At 55.0% G+C, this 15176-nt stretch overlaps 1 protein-coding gene across 7 annotated transcripts in view; it reads right to left on the reverse strand.

Moving 5' to 3' along the window:
• Positions 1–246: 246 nt before the first annotated feature.
• ANKS1A (ankyrin repeat and sterile alpha motif domain containing 1A) overlaps positions 247–15176 on the reverse strand; it is a 73918-nt gene continuing 58988 nt past the window's right edge. For 3 of the 7 annotated variants that reach the window (XM_064733147.1, XM_064733144.1, XM_064733148.1), the window contains 10 exons: positions 11281–11379; positions 10798–10950; positions 10570–10677; positions 8635–8799; positions 8180–8305; positions 7999–8070; positions 7558–7644; positions 7067–7204; positions 6291–6461; positions 247–5120 (listed from right to left, as the gene is read on the reverse strand). In XM_064733147.1, the coding sequence (XP_064589217.1) occupies positions 5001–5120; positions 6291–6461; positions 7067–7204; positions 7558–7644; positions 7999–8070; positions 8180–8305; positions 8635–8799; positions 10570–10677; positions 10798–10950; positions 11281–11379 (1239 nt within the window). In that variant the 3' untranslated portion in view covers positions 247–5000. Of the gene's footprint in view, positions 5121–5761; positions 5861–6290; positions 6462–7066; positions 7205–7557; positions 7645–7998; positions 8071–8179; positions 8306–8634; positions 8800–10569; positions 10678–10797; positions 10951–11280; positions 11380–15176 lie in introns of all 7 variants that reach the window. The other 4 variants (XM_064733150.1, XM_064733149.1, XM_064733146.1 and 1 more) reach the window with 3 other exon arrangements.

The following is a 15176-nucleotide window of genomic DNA, read 5'->3' on the forward strand; positions in this document are numbered from 1 at the left end:
TCCATCACATGTAGAATACAGGCACAATGGCTGCAGACCCTCGTGCTGCCTTTAACAACATTTGGATATGATTTTATGCATGAATTAGGCTCAAAATAATAATATTCAGTGTTTGGGTCATTATGACTGCCTGCAGAAAAAGCAAAGCTCCCAAACCCCCCTGCAGGGTGAGAACTGCCCTGCTTTGACACAGACCCCCAGCAGGACTTGGGCACAACATTGGGGCCACACACAAGAGCACACACGTGTGTCTAAGGTTGTTTATTAATTCGGTCTGTTCTAAGTTGTACAATTATGAAAACAACAAAACGACTGCTGGAAGCCCAGGAATATTTACAATCTCGCCTTGTTGTAGTGAGGTCAGTCTATGTTGTTGCACAGATTGGTTATGTTTGGTACCACAAGATGTTTAAAATTCAGACAAATTTGAACAGATTAACAATTGTATATACAGGAAATAAAAGGAAATTCAAGTATCAAAATACAGACAGATTAAATAACATTTGTATTACAAATCAGCCCCACTGCCATACATCACAATTAGCAAAAATGTCCACATTGCAAACTGAACTCGACTGTCTCTGCCCTGTCAGGGAATCCCAGGTTATTCTTCTGTGGGTAAGAAAAATGTCTGAGCTGGGTTGACTTAGCGAGAACAGCACAGGTACTTTTCTTTTGGGAAACCAAATTTAAGGTAATTTCAATGAGAGATCTAAAAGGGAGACCTTTGCAACACGGCAGCGTTGTGAGCGCTGTGCCAGCTCCAAAGCAGGATGTGAGCAGAGCCAGGGAAATGCTGCTGCTGGAAACTTCTGAGGTGGGTGGAAGGAGCATTAAAGCATTGGCTCCACCTCAGCTGCACACAGAACGGGACGAGTTCGGGGCTTTTTGGCATCTGCTCTGTGTCTCAGCAGCCTCCTGAAGGTACAGACTTCACTGCAGGTACAGCCTGGAAGGTGCTGCATCTTCTCCCTGGGAGGGGGACAGGCGTGTACCCCAAAAAAGTTGCATAATTTCTTCTAAAAAAGAACAATCCCAAAGCAAGTTTAAAGTCAGTTGAACAGCTAAGGTTAGCGCTGTTTTCTTTTTTTCTTTGTAAACACAAAATAAAAAAAAGGATAAAGCATCTTCAATTTGAAAAAAAAAATCATCCCCTCCTATAAAAGGAAAGACAAAACTTGGCAACTCTGTTTGCCAGCCGTGAGTGAGGGCTCAGCCCACAAACCAAAGTCTGTGAAAAACACAATCTGTCTTTAAAGAGAGGAACAGAGGAGCCCCAACTCCTCCCGGGCAGGTAATACAGCAGATGCAGTTGGATGCAAGGTCATGTTCAGCACCAGAAATTTGGGGCAGTTTCCTCCAGATAGCACAAAACCCTGCAGGGAGGAAGAGCCCGAATACTGCACAGTGGGTGGGTGAGGGTGGCCAGGAGCCAAGGACTGGCACAGCCCAGGGTCACCCCACCACACTGAACTGCCAAAACAACTGCTCTGTCTGTGAGAAAGGTGAGAAAGGGAGTGTCTGGCTAAAGAATGGATCACTAAAGACAACCACAGGTTTACACGTGGGGCTGGAATGGACCGCCAGGGTCACCGAGCCCAGTGCCTGAAGATTGGAGTCTTCATCACCACGTTACCTCCAAGCCAACCTCCAAAAAAGCTCACGTGTCAGCAAGGAAAGGTGTCCCTCCTCCCAAGCAGAGGTTCAATTTGCAATCTCACCAAAGACTTGTTGCCAACACACCAAATATTTACACTTACACCAGTATGAATTGCAACATGTGCATAACAAGGAATGTTAGGTTTCTTAAATTCATTGATTCAACCCAAAATCTCCACTCCCCCTTCCCAATCCTTTACAGGTCTGTGCCCTTGGGATTATGGTTCACTTCCCTCCCAGCCTCACTGGTGAGAGAGACAAAAGGAAATCCTGACAATACAGCAGCAAGTGGAGTTAAACAGGAATTATTGGGCACAGTGTTCTCGTGCAGCAGCAGGTCCCACAGCCCTGTCAGGGCCTGACGAGATCGCGACAGACGCACTGCGCTGCATTCTGCATCTGAAGAAATCAAATCACAACCATTTTAACATTCTCCCCAGAGGGGAACAGTCTGAAAACACGTCAGTCACAGCCCAAACCACTGTGAAACGCTCGGTAACTCAGAATAAAAGCAAGCACACAACACCTTTGAGGTGGTGTCTTTGGGGACACTGGGCTCGGACGGGGCCAAGCCACCCTCAGGCTGATGTGGTTTGTCCTTGGGGATGGACTGTTTCAGTGTAATGCCCAAAATTTAACTCCTCATTTGTTCATCTTCTGAAACGGTTGCACTAATTAAATAATGAGCTAGTATCAAAAAAGTGCTAAATCACAATTGAATATACTTAAAAAAACCCCAACCCTTCAGGGCATAACTGCATTTAAAAACAAGACAGGTGCACAGAGGCTGGGGCAGGGAGTTGTCCCCAGGAATTCAGTGCGGAAATGAGAAGAAATGGGGTCCTTGCCATAGAAATGTCAAGTATTGCAACACGACAGTTCAGGGGGATAAGGAAGCTTTGTACCATCGGGGGTATTGGCCACAGCTGCTCTGGGGTGAAGGATCCTCCGCAGATTCTTTTCCTCAAGTTCCTTCCATTTGCTACAAAAGCGTGGAGTGGCTCGGAGAACAGGATGCAGACTTACCCTGCCAGGTTCTCACACAGGAGGAAGCGATCTCCAGGAATTTGGCGTTCTCTCCTGCTCACCCAGAGCTGAGGCAGAGTAAGTACCATCAGAAATGTGCACACCACGCCCCTGCTAAGACTTTCTCTCGTGCTCCTCGCCAGACTGCAGGATTCTCAACAATTAAAGATCTGTTGGTTTTCTCTTTTTTTCCTCACCAAAAGGCTGCAGCGCTACATTGAAACCGTGAACCGGATTTGCTCTGAGTCTCTTTGTTAAAAAAGAAATGAGTTGAAAGACGTTTTGTCTCAAACTAGGAAAGGCGACATCGCTCCTGGCCTCCGAGTGTGGAGCTTTCCTTTGCTAGGAATGGAGATGAGCAGCTTTCCTTGGCGGAGGCTGGCTCCCTGCCCCCCTGTGCTCCGGCAGCCCTCACCGAGCAGCCACGCACCCACCCGTGCCACAGGGAGATGATCTTCGTGTCAGGAGGCCACTGCGTCCCAGGTCTCTGCCCCAGCACTACATCCCGTGGTAGGAGACGGCTGCCCGGAGCTCAGCTTCGCAGAGGCAAACAGAAAGGGAGATAATGGAATGAATGTCCGAGTCACACAAAGACACGTGCTGGGAAAGGCCGGGCGAACGGCCCGGAGATGGGACACAAAATCTGTCAGGGTACGGACACAGAGCGGCAGTGGTTTGGTTTGGGAAGGGCTGCCTGTGATCCCTGCTGGGTTTGGTCACCCTAAGAAAGGCACACGCTCTCCTGACCTGGATTTAGGGGTGTGGAGGGACCTGCCCTAATAGCTGAGAGCAGGGGGAGGTGAAGGGCTCAGAGCCTCTGACACTAGGGGGACGTGTGGCAGCTCTGTGCTAACACCTACACATAGAAACCGTTCTGCCACCCACACCAGGGAGTGAGTTTCTCTTAAAGGGACACAGAAACCTTCATGGCACTCCTAGAGCTTGGAAAAGTGCTGATGGAACCCAAACCCAACCTTCCAGAGCACCTCAGGCACAGCAATGTTCTGCTGTCCACAAGGCCTGGGCTGGCAGGGTGGCACTGCAGGCCCTGGGCAGTGCTGACTCTGTGTCGGGGGACTCTATAGCATATGAAATGTATGAACTAGATTGAGCTTTCTTTTGTTTGGGTTTTTTTTTTGCTTTAAGACAACATTTTTACTTTTAGTCCTCTCACTGGGTTCCCACTGGCTGAGCCCTCAGTCTGAGGTCAGTTTGCCATTAAGTCATAAATGACTTGGGAGATCAAACTCATTCCTGAGAAAGAGCTAAAATAAGGACTTTTAAAACATCAGATTTCATTGCAGGTGAGGGGAAATGGAAGATCTGAAGCAGCAGCTCCAAAGCCACAGCAAAACTCAGACAAGCTGCTACTGGGCCCTAACACCAGGGGCAAATAACCCAGGGCTGCTCCCTGACCTCTCCCTGGGATGCTGCTTGTGGTGCCCAGCTGACACCTACCCTCCCCAGCCTGGGGCCAACAACAACATGTGCCTTTGGAAGCCTAACCACAGGCTGCCACATGAGAACTACACCCAGCTCTCACGAGAAGTCTGGTGAGTGTAAACACAAGGACTATGAGGGAAAGAAAAACCTACAAAGGACTGAAATGCATGCCACCAAACCGCCCCTCATATCCGAGGGGACAGAGCTCACAGTGGGAACGATCACACCCGGCCCAAACCAATGCTCCCCCACCACCCAGAGCAAGTTCTGCACTGGGCTTTGAGGAAGGAGACTGTGGGCAAGGGTGGCCGTGAGGAAATGGAAGTGCCCGTGTGTTATTTGCAGAGAGCATCACAGTGGTTAGTGTCGGTTCGAGTGGCAGGGAGGAGAGGCGAGTTCACTGAACAGTACACAGCCGTGGCTCAGTCGGGAAGAGGAGGATCTAGGAGGAGGGAGTGTGTGCACCGGAGAGACAAGAGGTCTCCATCAGTCCAAAGACAAGGTGAGATAGAAAAAAAAAAGGCCTGGGGAGTATCACATTGCCCCAGGGATTCACAGTGCCAGAGCGAGGGGGGAAGACGTGAAAACGGTGGGCGGCTTTCCTGGATCCACATCTCCGCCTGCCAGCCTGCCCTCTCTGCTCCTCCCGCCTGGCGGGCAGCTACAGCGTTACCCTTGTTTCCGAGAAAGGAGATTCACAGTGTTCAGCAGGTACAAAAGCCGGGTAAGTCTACAGTCTCCTAAGTGCTGCTGCCTTGGACGTGGTGCCTAGGCGGGCTCAGGGCGAGCAGCTGGAGGAAGAGGGAGTTTAGAAGAGCAGACAGATCAGATCGCAAAGGCACGGTTAGACGGGGCGGGCGCGGGCGCTTGCTTTAGAAGATAGTGGTCTCATACTTAGTGCTGAGGGTCCGCTTGGAGTCCTGCTTGGGGTCCACGACCCAGGAGACACTGGCATGAGACTGGGAGTCTTGGTCCACTTCAGGAGGATCCAGCTAGAAAATAAGGAGAGAAAGGGCATCTTAGGACACCTGCGCTTCTGGGACAGAATGAGCGGGGACTCAAAGCACAGAGTGCCTGCCTGCCTACTGCCCGTCCCAAAAATGTGCACGTGTGCAAGGAAGCAGCTCTTGCTGGGGAGGCATTTGAGCCCTTCACAGCTAAAACGTGTCTGGCCACGTCAGTCTCAACCCAGCACCCCAAGATGACTCCCTGCATTAGGCTGTGAGTCCCTGTCACCATCAGCGACAGCTTTGCTCATCTCAAACAAGCATGAAAAACGGAGCGCTACAGAAATGGGACAGAGGGAGACAGCTCCTGGCAGGTGAGCTCCCACGTGATTCACCCTCCTGACCCAGCACAGCTCTTTCCTCTTGTCCTGCTAAATCAGGGTGCCACAAGGAAGCTACCACCCCAGCAGGAGCAGCAGGGTTAGCTGAGAGCTGCCACACTGCATCAGCAGGGGCGGGAGGGAGCAACAGATCCCCGGGGTTCATCCAAACCCCTGACATGGGCCAGAACGAGCATGGGGATGAACAACAGTGAGGCAGGACACGGGGGCACAGCAGGATAGAGGGAGTGGGGAGGCAGCCCGGGGCGGTTTGGAATGGAGGATGGCAGGAAGAAGGGTAAAGACCTTCGCTCCAGGACTAACAGACTGCAGCGGCAGGTAGGAGGGGCGGTGAGTTGTACAGGTGTGACAGTAACAACAGCGGGTGTCGGGAGGGAGCGGCACCTGAGCGGGGGGAGCAAGCAGAACACAGACAAAAGGACACATTAAAGGAAGGCAGTGGCTTGTGCAGCAGTCCCTGCTCCTCAGCAGCTCCAGTCTTAGCCGGTTTTGGTTATGGGGAATCCCATACTGCAGCTCGCCTATGTATCTCACTGCAGGGTTTGCACATGGAAGCTTGTGCTGGACCCAGCAGGGCACTAAAGCCCCATCCCACCTGGGCTATTTCCACCTCTGCCTGCCCTTCTGCAACCAGGAGAAGCCCCAGCCCCACAGCAGAAGTGACACAGGCACAGACCTGCAGTGCCAGCAGCAGGAGAGGCACCTGGACCCTGGCTGGGCTCCCCCCACCACCCAGGGCAGGTGTGTAGGGGTGTGGTGCCCACCAGAACCCCCAGCTCAGCCCAGCAGGTCGCTCCTGCCCGCACCCACGTACCGCGGATTTCCTCATGCCTGCTCGTGGTTTAGGCACCGGTTTGGAAGATTTTGTTTCAATCATTTCTCCTGCTCCAGCACCCAGAGGCTTTGCTCTCTGGGCTTGCAGGGCGAGCTGGTAGGCGACCTCGAATGCCTGCCCCAACGTGAGGATGATCTCGTACGTCAGGTTCTTGGAGAGAACAGAGAGAACACAAAGCTGTCAGATCGCCCTGTACACGGTCCCCCTTGTGCTCAGAAGCTGCTATGGGGTCACAGACCTTCCCATCAGCAGGTCACATCCTGCTGTGTCCCTGGCAAAGCCACTGAGCTCCAGACATGAGGAGAGCCTGACCATGCTGCCTGCCCACCTGTAAGGCCCCACCAGCACTGCCAGTTCAACAGCATAAAGAAAAACAGCCCAAAAGTTTTGTGCAATTTTGATTCTGCCCAAGTATAAAAGCAAATCACCCTTCTACCTTCTCTGAGTTGTTAAATCAGCCCATTATGCTGAACATAATTGAGAGCATGTTAGGGGTTTGTGCACGGCACATTCCCCAGGAGGAAAAGCTCCTGCCCTGCTTTACTCAACACTGGAGACAGCAGTAATGAAACCAGACAAATATTCTCTTTGTCCACAGAGGTCCAAAGGACAGGCATTTGGAACTAAGACTACTTTATGGTAAAAATGGGTGAAAAAACCCTGGAAAGAAGCAGTCTGTGACCAGCCAATAATGCTGAGGGATGAAACAAATGGGCTGTGAAGGACCAGGAGATGTGACATGGCAATGCACTCACCACATCCACAGTGCTGAAGACATGGCAGTAGTGATGGCTGGTCTGCAGGTCCTTGGTGATGTAGGCAAATGTGCAGAGATCCTCAGGGTCCTGGGCAGCACAGGAGATGTTCCGGATCTCGTGCTCAGCAATGACATTCTGCCGGGGTCAACCACAAGCACCCGTCACCCTTCTGGGGATGGCAAATACACCCTGCAAACAGTGCCTGTGGAGGGTGTCCTGAGGACAGGGAAGGGGGGTCTCCCAGCCAGACCAGTCCCAGCTCCCTCCCATGGCAGGAAGAAATGGCAATGTAGTCCACAAGCAGCCAGTCTGCCAAGCCTTTGGCACTCAGGTGATCATCACCACCTTGGTATTCTCCCCCAGCCCCAGAAGCTCCCCAGGACTTGCTGTGGCTTCTGGAGCCACAAAAAGAGACCTGCAGCCCCCAGACAGATGGGATTGCAGGCTGTGTCCCTCCAGACACCGACTTTGAGGCATCAGCAGCTCACCTTGTTGGAGGCATCGATGAACTTCACCCCTTTGTACGTGATGGACAGGATTATGGTTGGGATCTTCTTCATGTGCTCCGTGGATTTCTTCAGGAATGAGAATATTCAAGTGTGAATGGATGGACCAACTGTGAATGGATGCTCCCTCTTTACCCCCACCCCAGAGACCCCCAGGCCTGTACAGGAATCTGGGGATCTGGGAACAGGAGGAGGAAAGCAGAGGTGGAAGAGACAAGGACCTAAAGAGAACCCTGCCACCTCTTCCCCACCCTCCCAGACCCTCTGGGTACTGGGAACAATGCTGGCAAGGGGGCAGTTCACCAGAAACAGTGGCACTGCCTGTTTGTGGACAGGGTTTGGGGAACCACTGAGGTCCTCCCCCCAGCCCACATCATCCCCCACAGGCTGCAAGTGAAGCCCCCAGCCCCAGGGTCTCCCTACCCTCATCTTGGCACAGGCGTCCTGGGTAGACTCTGTCCCTCGGAGGTCTTTGATCAGCATGGAGCCCAAGTACTGTGTGAGGGAGGGAGAGATGTTAAATCCTGCCACTCCCAAGGCAATGACTGCCCTGAGAGCCCAGAGCTCCTCATCCTCACCACCCCACAAAGCAAAAGCCACTTACGTTGGCCTCGTACCCGCAGGACTCGAAGATGAGCTTCTCGGGCTGGTGCTGCCAGTTCTGAACAGGGGCATAGGGGGCTGCCAGGCTGGGGGGGCGCAGGGTGAGCCTGGACTCCCGGCGGTCCTCCTGCAGGGCAACAAGCACGGATGTGAAGCCAAAATGGGTTGGAACAGCTCTCAGGAGGGCTTTTTGAGCTGAGGGGATTGAGGTTGGCAATGGCCAAATGCCCCAGGAGCTGGGTGGAGGCAGCACGTGGGGTTAAGGTGCCAGTGCTGATGGAAGTGTGAGCCATCCATATTTGAGGTGAAACTGAGCCATAAAGGAGCTGCTGACTTGAATGTCTGAGAGAAATGAGCCTGACCAGCTCCCTCCCTGCATCATCCTCGTTTCTCCCTGGCTCCAGAGATGGGGGAGCCTGTGCAGAGGCTCCCAGGACACACAAAGCACCCACTAACCTGTGCTTTGTAGCGCTCAACTCTGGAGTAGGGAGCAAGCTCAGTGCCACGGTCGTGCTGCCTCTTGGCAGTGTCCCCGGAGGGCAGCAGCAGATCAGCAGATCTGCCCGTGCAGGAGTCGTTCTGGCTCAGGGGAGACGACGTCTGGGACATCAAATCCTGGCACTGGAAGGAGCAAACACCACAAAGGAACCCAGTCAGCTGGGGCTGTGCTGTGCCCCCCATCACTCCCTCTACACTGCCCAACACAGCGTGCACTGAGTGGACTAACAGGGTCAGCTCCTGCTCTGGGGGTTCCTGCCTCAGTGCCAATCCCACCCTTTGCCTTCTGCATGAGACACCTGATTTGCTCCAGGATGGTTTCAGCCGTGTACTCAACCCTTTGTGCCCAGTGTGCACCAAGATGGTTTCAGCCATGTACTCAAGCCTTTGTGCCCAGCATAGTTTCAGCCATGTACTCCATGCTCCAGCATGGTTTCAGCCATGTACTCAGCCCTTTGTGCCCAGGATGGTTTCAGCCATATACTCCTCTCTTTGTGCCCAGCGTGCCTCTGCCTCTGAGAGCTCATCCCAGGAGGGCAGGGACACGCTGGGCTGGGGGCAAGGTGATTCCAGAGGGGTGGGCTCCCCTGAAGCACCAAGCTAAGCACCCGAGGGTGATGATGATCAGCCAGCCCAGCCGAGGAGCGCCGGGAGCCGCCGCCAGAGCGCGCCCAGGCCCCGCAGGCACGGCCGAGCCTCGGCACAGCTGTGGCCGCATTAGTCCCATTCAAAGCACTCGCTTGATTTGCCATTGACGTCCGCCCGCCCCCCGCGCCGCAGCCAGCGTGGAGCTCACCAGCTGCAGCGCCAGGAAATGCTGCACATGGCCCGTTCTGCCTCCCCAGCAGCATCTCAATCAGCTGAGCAGCCTCTCCCTGCCTCAGCCCTGCTGCTGCCCACGGTGCAGATCCTTCCTTGGCTGCTGGTCCCTCCTGGGCTCCTGCTGCTTGGCACAGGGCAGTGGGTCTGTACTGGGCACCCTCCCAGTGCAGCACCAGAGTGAGCTCTCTCTGTTCTCTCACTTGAACCCAGCTCCTAAAGAATCCCCTGTCAGCAAACATGGATCCCAGCTCGCTTCAGCTGAGGCTGTTTGGGTTTGAAAGGCTTGGGAATCCAAGAGGGCAGAGCTCTGCAGCAGGGCAAGGACCAGATGTTCAGGTTGGGTAAACTCTAATCACTGCAATTCCTGCTCCAGGAAGCTGATTAGCAATCTCTGGGAGGACGCAGCACGACATGCTACCCCATTCCTGAGCTCAGGGTCGCTCTGAGCCCAGCAGCTTCTGCCAAACTCATGTCTCAAAAGCCAGATTCAGGAAGAGCAGGGAATGTGATGCTTCCCTCCCAGCCAAACCCTGTAAAAAGGGCCTGACAGCCAAATGCTGCCACTCCTGCAGCAAAAATCAACATCCACACATCCTGTCGAGTGTTATTTGGCAGTGAGAGCAGGAGCTCTCAGCAGCCCAGGCGGGCCAGGGAGAGGGCTCTGGATCCCAAGGGTGCAATCAAACACCAAGTCCCAGCTGCAGCCCCTCTCCAGCTGGGCTGGCTCACTGCTGCTTGCTGAAAGCTCCCACATCTCTGACCAGGAAACAAGGGCAAGAGAGTGGGCTCAGAGCTCCCTTCTGTGCAGGGCAGAGGTGGGAGTGGCACCTTGCACCCCTTCAGTGCAGACACCTGATCCCAAGGGGCAGCCTGACCTTTCCCATGGGCTCAGCATCCAGAGGGCTGGAATTATCCTGCCCCACTCACTGCAAGGTTGTCCCTGCACAAGCATTTGCTGCCTGGTGGCTGGAGAGGATGAGGTGAGCAGCTGGATGGACACCACTGGCCATGGCAAGATTTCTCCCAGCACTGACACACGAGCCAGGCAGGGAGCCACGAGCAGGGACTCACTCTGAGCTGTGAGAACCGTGGTGGTTTGGCTGGGGGCTCCTCGTAGGGTCTGTCTGCCAGCGAGGCGATGATCCGCTTCCGATGGCCCAGCAGGTTCACTTTGAGCACCTGCAGGGAGAGATCAGGGTCACCACAGGCACAGAGCCACTCTGAGAGACTTGGAGCAATGCCACCCCCAGGGAACAGGGCAGGAGCTTGCTGCCCTGGCAGGACAGGGGTCACACTCACGTTCACTATCTCAAGCTCCCAGAGGTTTTTCACAGTGTCGATGGAGCTGTAGCCACTCGAGAGGAAGGACTGGATGTAATCCTGCAGCCCCAGGGAGTCGAGCCATGCAGGAACTGATGGCTGGCTATTCCCATCACAGCCCAGGGGTTTCAACTGTGAAAGCATAAGGAAGGTGTTAAAAGCTGCAGGAGCTGGGATCCCAAGGGATATGGGGTCAATGAAAATCAGTTTACAGGGCATCACCATCTCCACTAGCCAGTAACAAAAACACTGTACAAACAAAGAATGTGCTTGGGATCAAGACTGGCAGGAGGAGCAGTCCCAGCATGGAGCTACCACCATCCACACAGCCTGGAATAGCAGAATACTCCTCCTCCCTGCTATTCCCCAGAGCCTTCCCACAGCCCTGCAGATGCAGGGTCTGGCTGCTGTTTCCCCTGTGCCCACAGCCGTGCCTGGCAGTGCCCACCCTGGCGTGCTGACCTTGGGGAGGGAGCGAGCAGCCTGGAGCAGCTTCCGCCGGTGCTGCGGGTCCCCGATGCCGATATCCCGCAGGTCCTGGTCCTCCATGACATTGCAGCCCTGTGGGGACAGCAGGGAGTGAGGTGGGAGCAGGGGACAACAGGAGCCACACTGCTGTGTGAATGGACATCACACAGTTAGGGCACCCTCCTGGCTTGACCTCCAGCACGTCCTGGCAGCAGCAGGAGGAGGAGGAGGAGGATAAGGAAGGCATCCAAGGCTGGGAACTCTGCCCCATGTACCGACCTTGGGCACACAGAGCACTGCCCTCCCCTCCCTGCTCCGGGAGCAGCTTCCAGCCCTTAGCCCCAGGGCATGGCTTACAGCCACCTCCGTGGGATTCCACACACAGAGGCTTTAAACATCCTGTAACAGTGCCCAGGCAAACCCCAGCCCCCTCCATGCCTGAGCAGGGGCTCTGGGTTCTGCTCAACCTCCCCACACTGTGCTGAAAACCCATTTTGTGCCCCCTTCCCCCTGCAGAGCAGAAGCACATGGACTCCATCCCCCTTTGAAAGCCTCTGTCCCAGCCTACCTCCCTGCCCTCCTACCTGGGCACAGCTCAGCAGGACACGTCTCCCACGGCTGGCAGAGCTGTTGCTGTGTGACTGAGGGTTCCAGCCCCAGCCCTGGCCCTGCCTCCCTCTGCTCCCCAGAGAGTCCCAGCAGGTGAGTGCCGACAGCGCCTCGCTGCTCCACATTTTGGTTTTATAAGAGAAACCCAATTAAGGCCGGCCTCAGGGAAGGTGAGGGCAGGTGAGATTGCCAGGCACCCTCCACAAAGGGCAGCAAGGGTTTCCTGCCCCTTCCCATCCGTGCTTTTGTGGGATTTCAGCACAATGTGTGCTTTGCTGAGTGCTACCTGCTTTAAATGCAGTGAGCTGCCCCAGAGCAGCCTCCTCCCGAGCCTGTCCTTGCTCCTGGCCATGCCAGCAGCTGCTCTGCTCTTCCTGCCACTTCCATGGCAGGTGTGGTGACAGCAGAGGATGGACATGGCTCTGCACCCAGGAGCTGCCCTGCCCTCGGCCACAGAGTGTTCAGGGAAATGGGAATTAACAGCAGAGATGCCCAGAGACCTCTCTGCCCTGCAGCCCAGACCAGGCATAGAGCAAACAGCAAATGAGCAGTGGGTGGCAGGAGGCAGAGCCCTCAACACCCCCTGACAGGGCTCCTCTGCCTCCCCCTCCCTTGGCAGCTCAGCTCCCACACCCTGCATTCCTGGAGAGCAGAGCCTGAGCTGACAGCCATGGCACAAAGGCATTTATTTGTCTGAGAGTTGTTCAAACAACAGAAAAGTCTGGGCTGAATGGCTCTGCAGCCAATGGGGAGGGGTTCATTCTGTGTTTTCCCCCAAAGGCCAGTTCACAGACTGTGCCAGTCAGGGCCATTGTGCTGGGAAGAGCTTCTGCCACTGCCCAGAGCCCCTGAGCACACCAGACCATGGCCCAGAGTCCCTGAGCACACCAGACCATGGCCCAGAGCCCTGAGCACACCAGACCATGGCCCAGAGTCCCTGAGCACACCAGACCATGGCCCAGAGCCCTGAGCACACCAAACCATGGCCAGAGTCCCTGAGCACACCAGGCCATGGCCCAGAGCCCTGAGCACACCAGACCATGGCCCAGAGTCCCTGAGCACACCAGACCATGGCCCAGAGTCCCTGAGCACACCAGGCCATGGCCCAGAGCCCCTGAGCACACCAGGCCATGGCCCAGACTCCTGAGCACACCAGACCATGGCCCAGAGCCCCTGAGCACACCAGACCATGGCCCAGAGCCCCTGAGCACACCAGACCATGGCCCAGAGCCCTGAGCACACCAGACCATGGCCAGACCCCCCTGCCCTGCACCCCAGAGCCTGTGAGCAAGGCCAAGGGACACCAGGGGCTCACCTGATGGAACCACAGCTCATGAACTGTTCTGTGCACCCCTCAAGTGCACAAAATCAGGGAGTAAGAAGAGGCAGGTTGCTGCTGAAAGCTCCAGGCTGCCCATTTGGTGCACAAGCTGCAATTCTTGGACTGGGAACAAATTCCCAGTGATTAACAGGAGGAGCTGCTGCTGCCAGGGCAGTGACCTCCGGCTGGTGGGCTGCAGCATCCCACCAGAAAGATGGAAACATCCCCTCCCCTTTCTTGTTCTTGAATTTTAAGCCAAAGAGCCACATTTAATGTGCATTCCTGTAACAGCAGGGGATTGTGTGCTGGGCTCTGGGGAGGAGGGAAGGGATTAATGGGGATTAACTCCCCTGACAGACACCTCACCTGGCAGGAATGCAGGATGTGTGTGAGGAATTCATCTCCCAGAGAGAGATGGCTTGGAAAGGGCTTTTTGAAATGGACAAAGAGGGCCAGAACAAGTGATGGGATTTCTCTCACAGCTTTGGAAAGCAAAATATTACTGCCCTGTGAGGGGGAGGAACAGGGAAATGCCCACAGCATGGCACACTTCAGGTACCTGAAAATGCCTGGGCTGCTCTGCTCCCTTGACCTGCCCATCTTGGCGCTCTGAGGCTCCATCCCCCTGCAGAGGGCCAGGGCTGAGGTTGGGGCAGTGCGGGAGATGCTGCCAAGGGCAGAGCTCACAGCCAGCCCTGCCCTTGGTGCCACCCGGACAGCAGCCAAAGGAGCTGTGACAATGGCAATAAGCAATTTTCATGTATAAAAACCAAACAAACTTGCTGATCCTATTTGCACTTTCACTCATGCTCACTTTCCAGGGTTGAGCCCTTTTTGGTGCTAATCCCCTTTGGCATGGCCCTGATCCCACACAAGCAGCACAGAGCTGGTGGCTCTCCCTCTCCCACAGGGCACCAGTGCCAGCCCCAAGGCAGGGCAGTAGGTGTCCTCCCACCTTTGGCATCTCAAATTCAAAGAAAATTGCTTGCTCTGTAGCAAGGACAGAAGGTAGTTAAACACTGTGAGGCCTACAGCTTTCTCCTGCACTCCTTATTTTTATGTGTCACGTTAAATTCCCTCGGTGGCAGTCTGTATTCTCTGGGTACTTAACAAGGATAGACAAAGCATGGCAGCTCTGAACAAATCATCCCAGCCCCTGGTGCAGGAGAAATGTCCTTCAAACCCATCTGGATTTCAACTCCCATGCAAAACAATAATCTGCCACTAAAAGAGAGAATTAAATACAAAGACACCAGAGATCTTTTAACCTTTGCCAGCCACACAGAGGAGCCAGACTTTAAACCTGTCTGCACTCAACATGCCCTCAGGCAAGAGCCAAGGAGCAGAGCTGCTCTGCAGGGGCCACTGCTGCTTTTTGCTCTGACCCACAGGGCAGCAGATGCCACCTCCCAGTGCCCCTCTGAGGGCTCAGAGCAGCCCCAGTCCCTCCCCAGGTGCTCTGAGGACGGGCTCAGTGAGGAGAGCAGCGCTCCAGGATGTGCTCTGCCATCAGCCCAGTCCTCTAGCAGCAGCCTCAGAGATGCCAATCACAATCAAAAAGACTTTTTTCCCATTTCATTCCTTGTGACAAGCGCTTTTACCTTGCATGTCCCTCCTGGGTGCCCCAGCTCCGTGGGGCTGAGCAGAGGCAGGGAGGCTCAGGGCTGGCCTGGGCCAGGGCTCTCCCTGTCCCCCACATTTTGGGGCAGTGAGGGACACCCAACAGCCCCTCCGCCCCAACATCTCACCATGTGCTCTGTGAGGCACCAGCCCCACCTGGGCTCAGCCAGGGAAGGTGAAATGCAGCACCTGGGGCAGATTACCTACCAGCAGCTGCTCTGCTCTGAAACAGTCAGAGGGCCCTTCATCCCCCAGCCTGGCCTTCAGCTTCCTCTGAGCCCCCTCCCTGGAGAGGCACCAATACACAGCACCATGAGGGAACTCCTGAGCCCTGTCCCTG

The sequence above is a fragment of the Zonotrichia leucophrys genome, chromosome 26 (genome assembly GCF_028769735.1).
Source record: "Zonotrichia leucophrys gambelii isolate GWCS_2022_RI chromosome 26, RI_Zleu_2.0, whole genome shotgun sequence".
In the NCBI taxonomy this organism is placed as follows: domain Eukaryota; kingdom Metazoa; phylum Chordata; class Aves; order Passeriformes; family Passerellidae; genus Zonotrichia; species Zonotrichia leucophrys.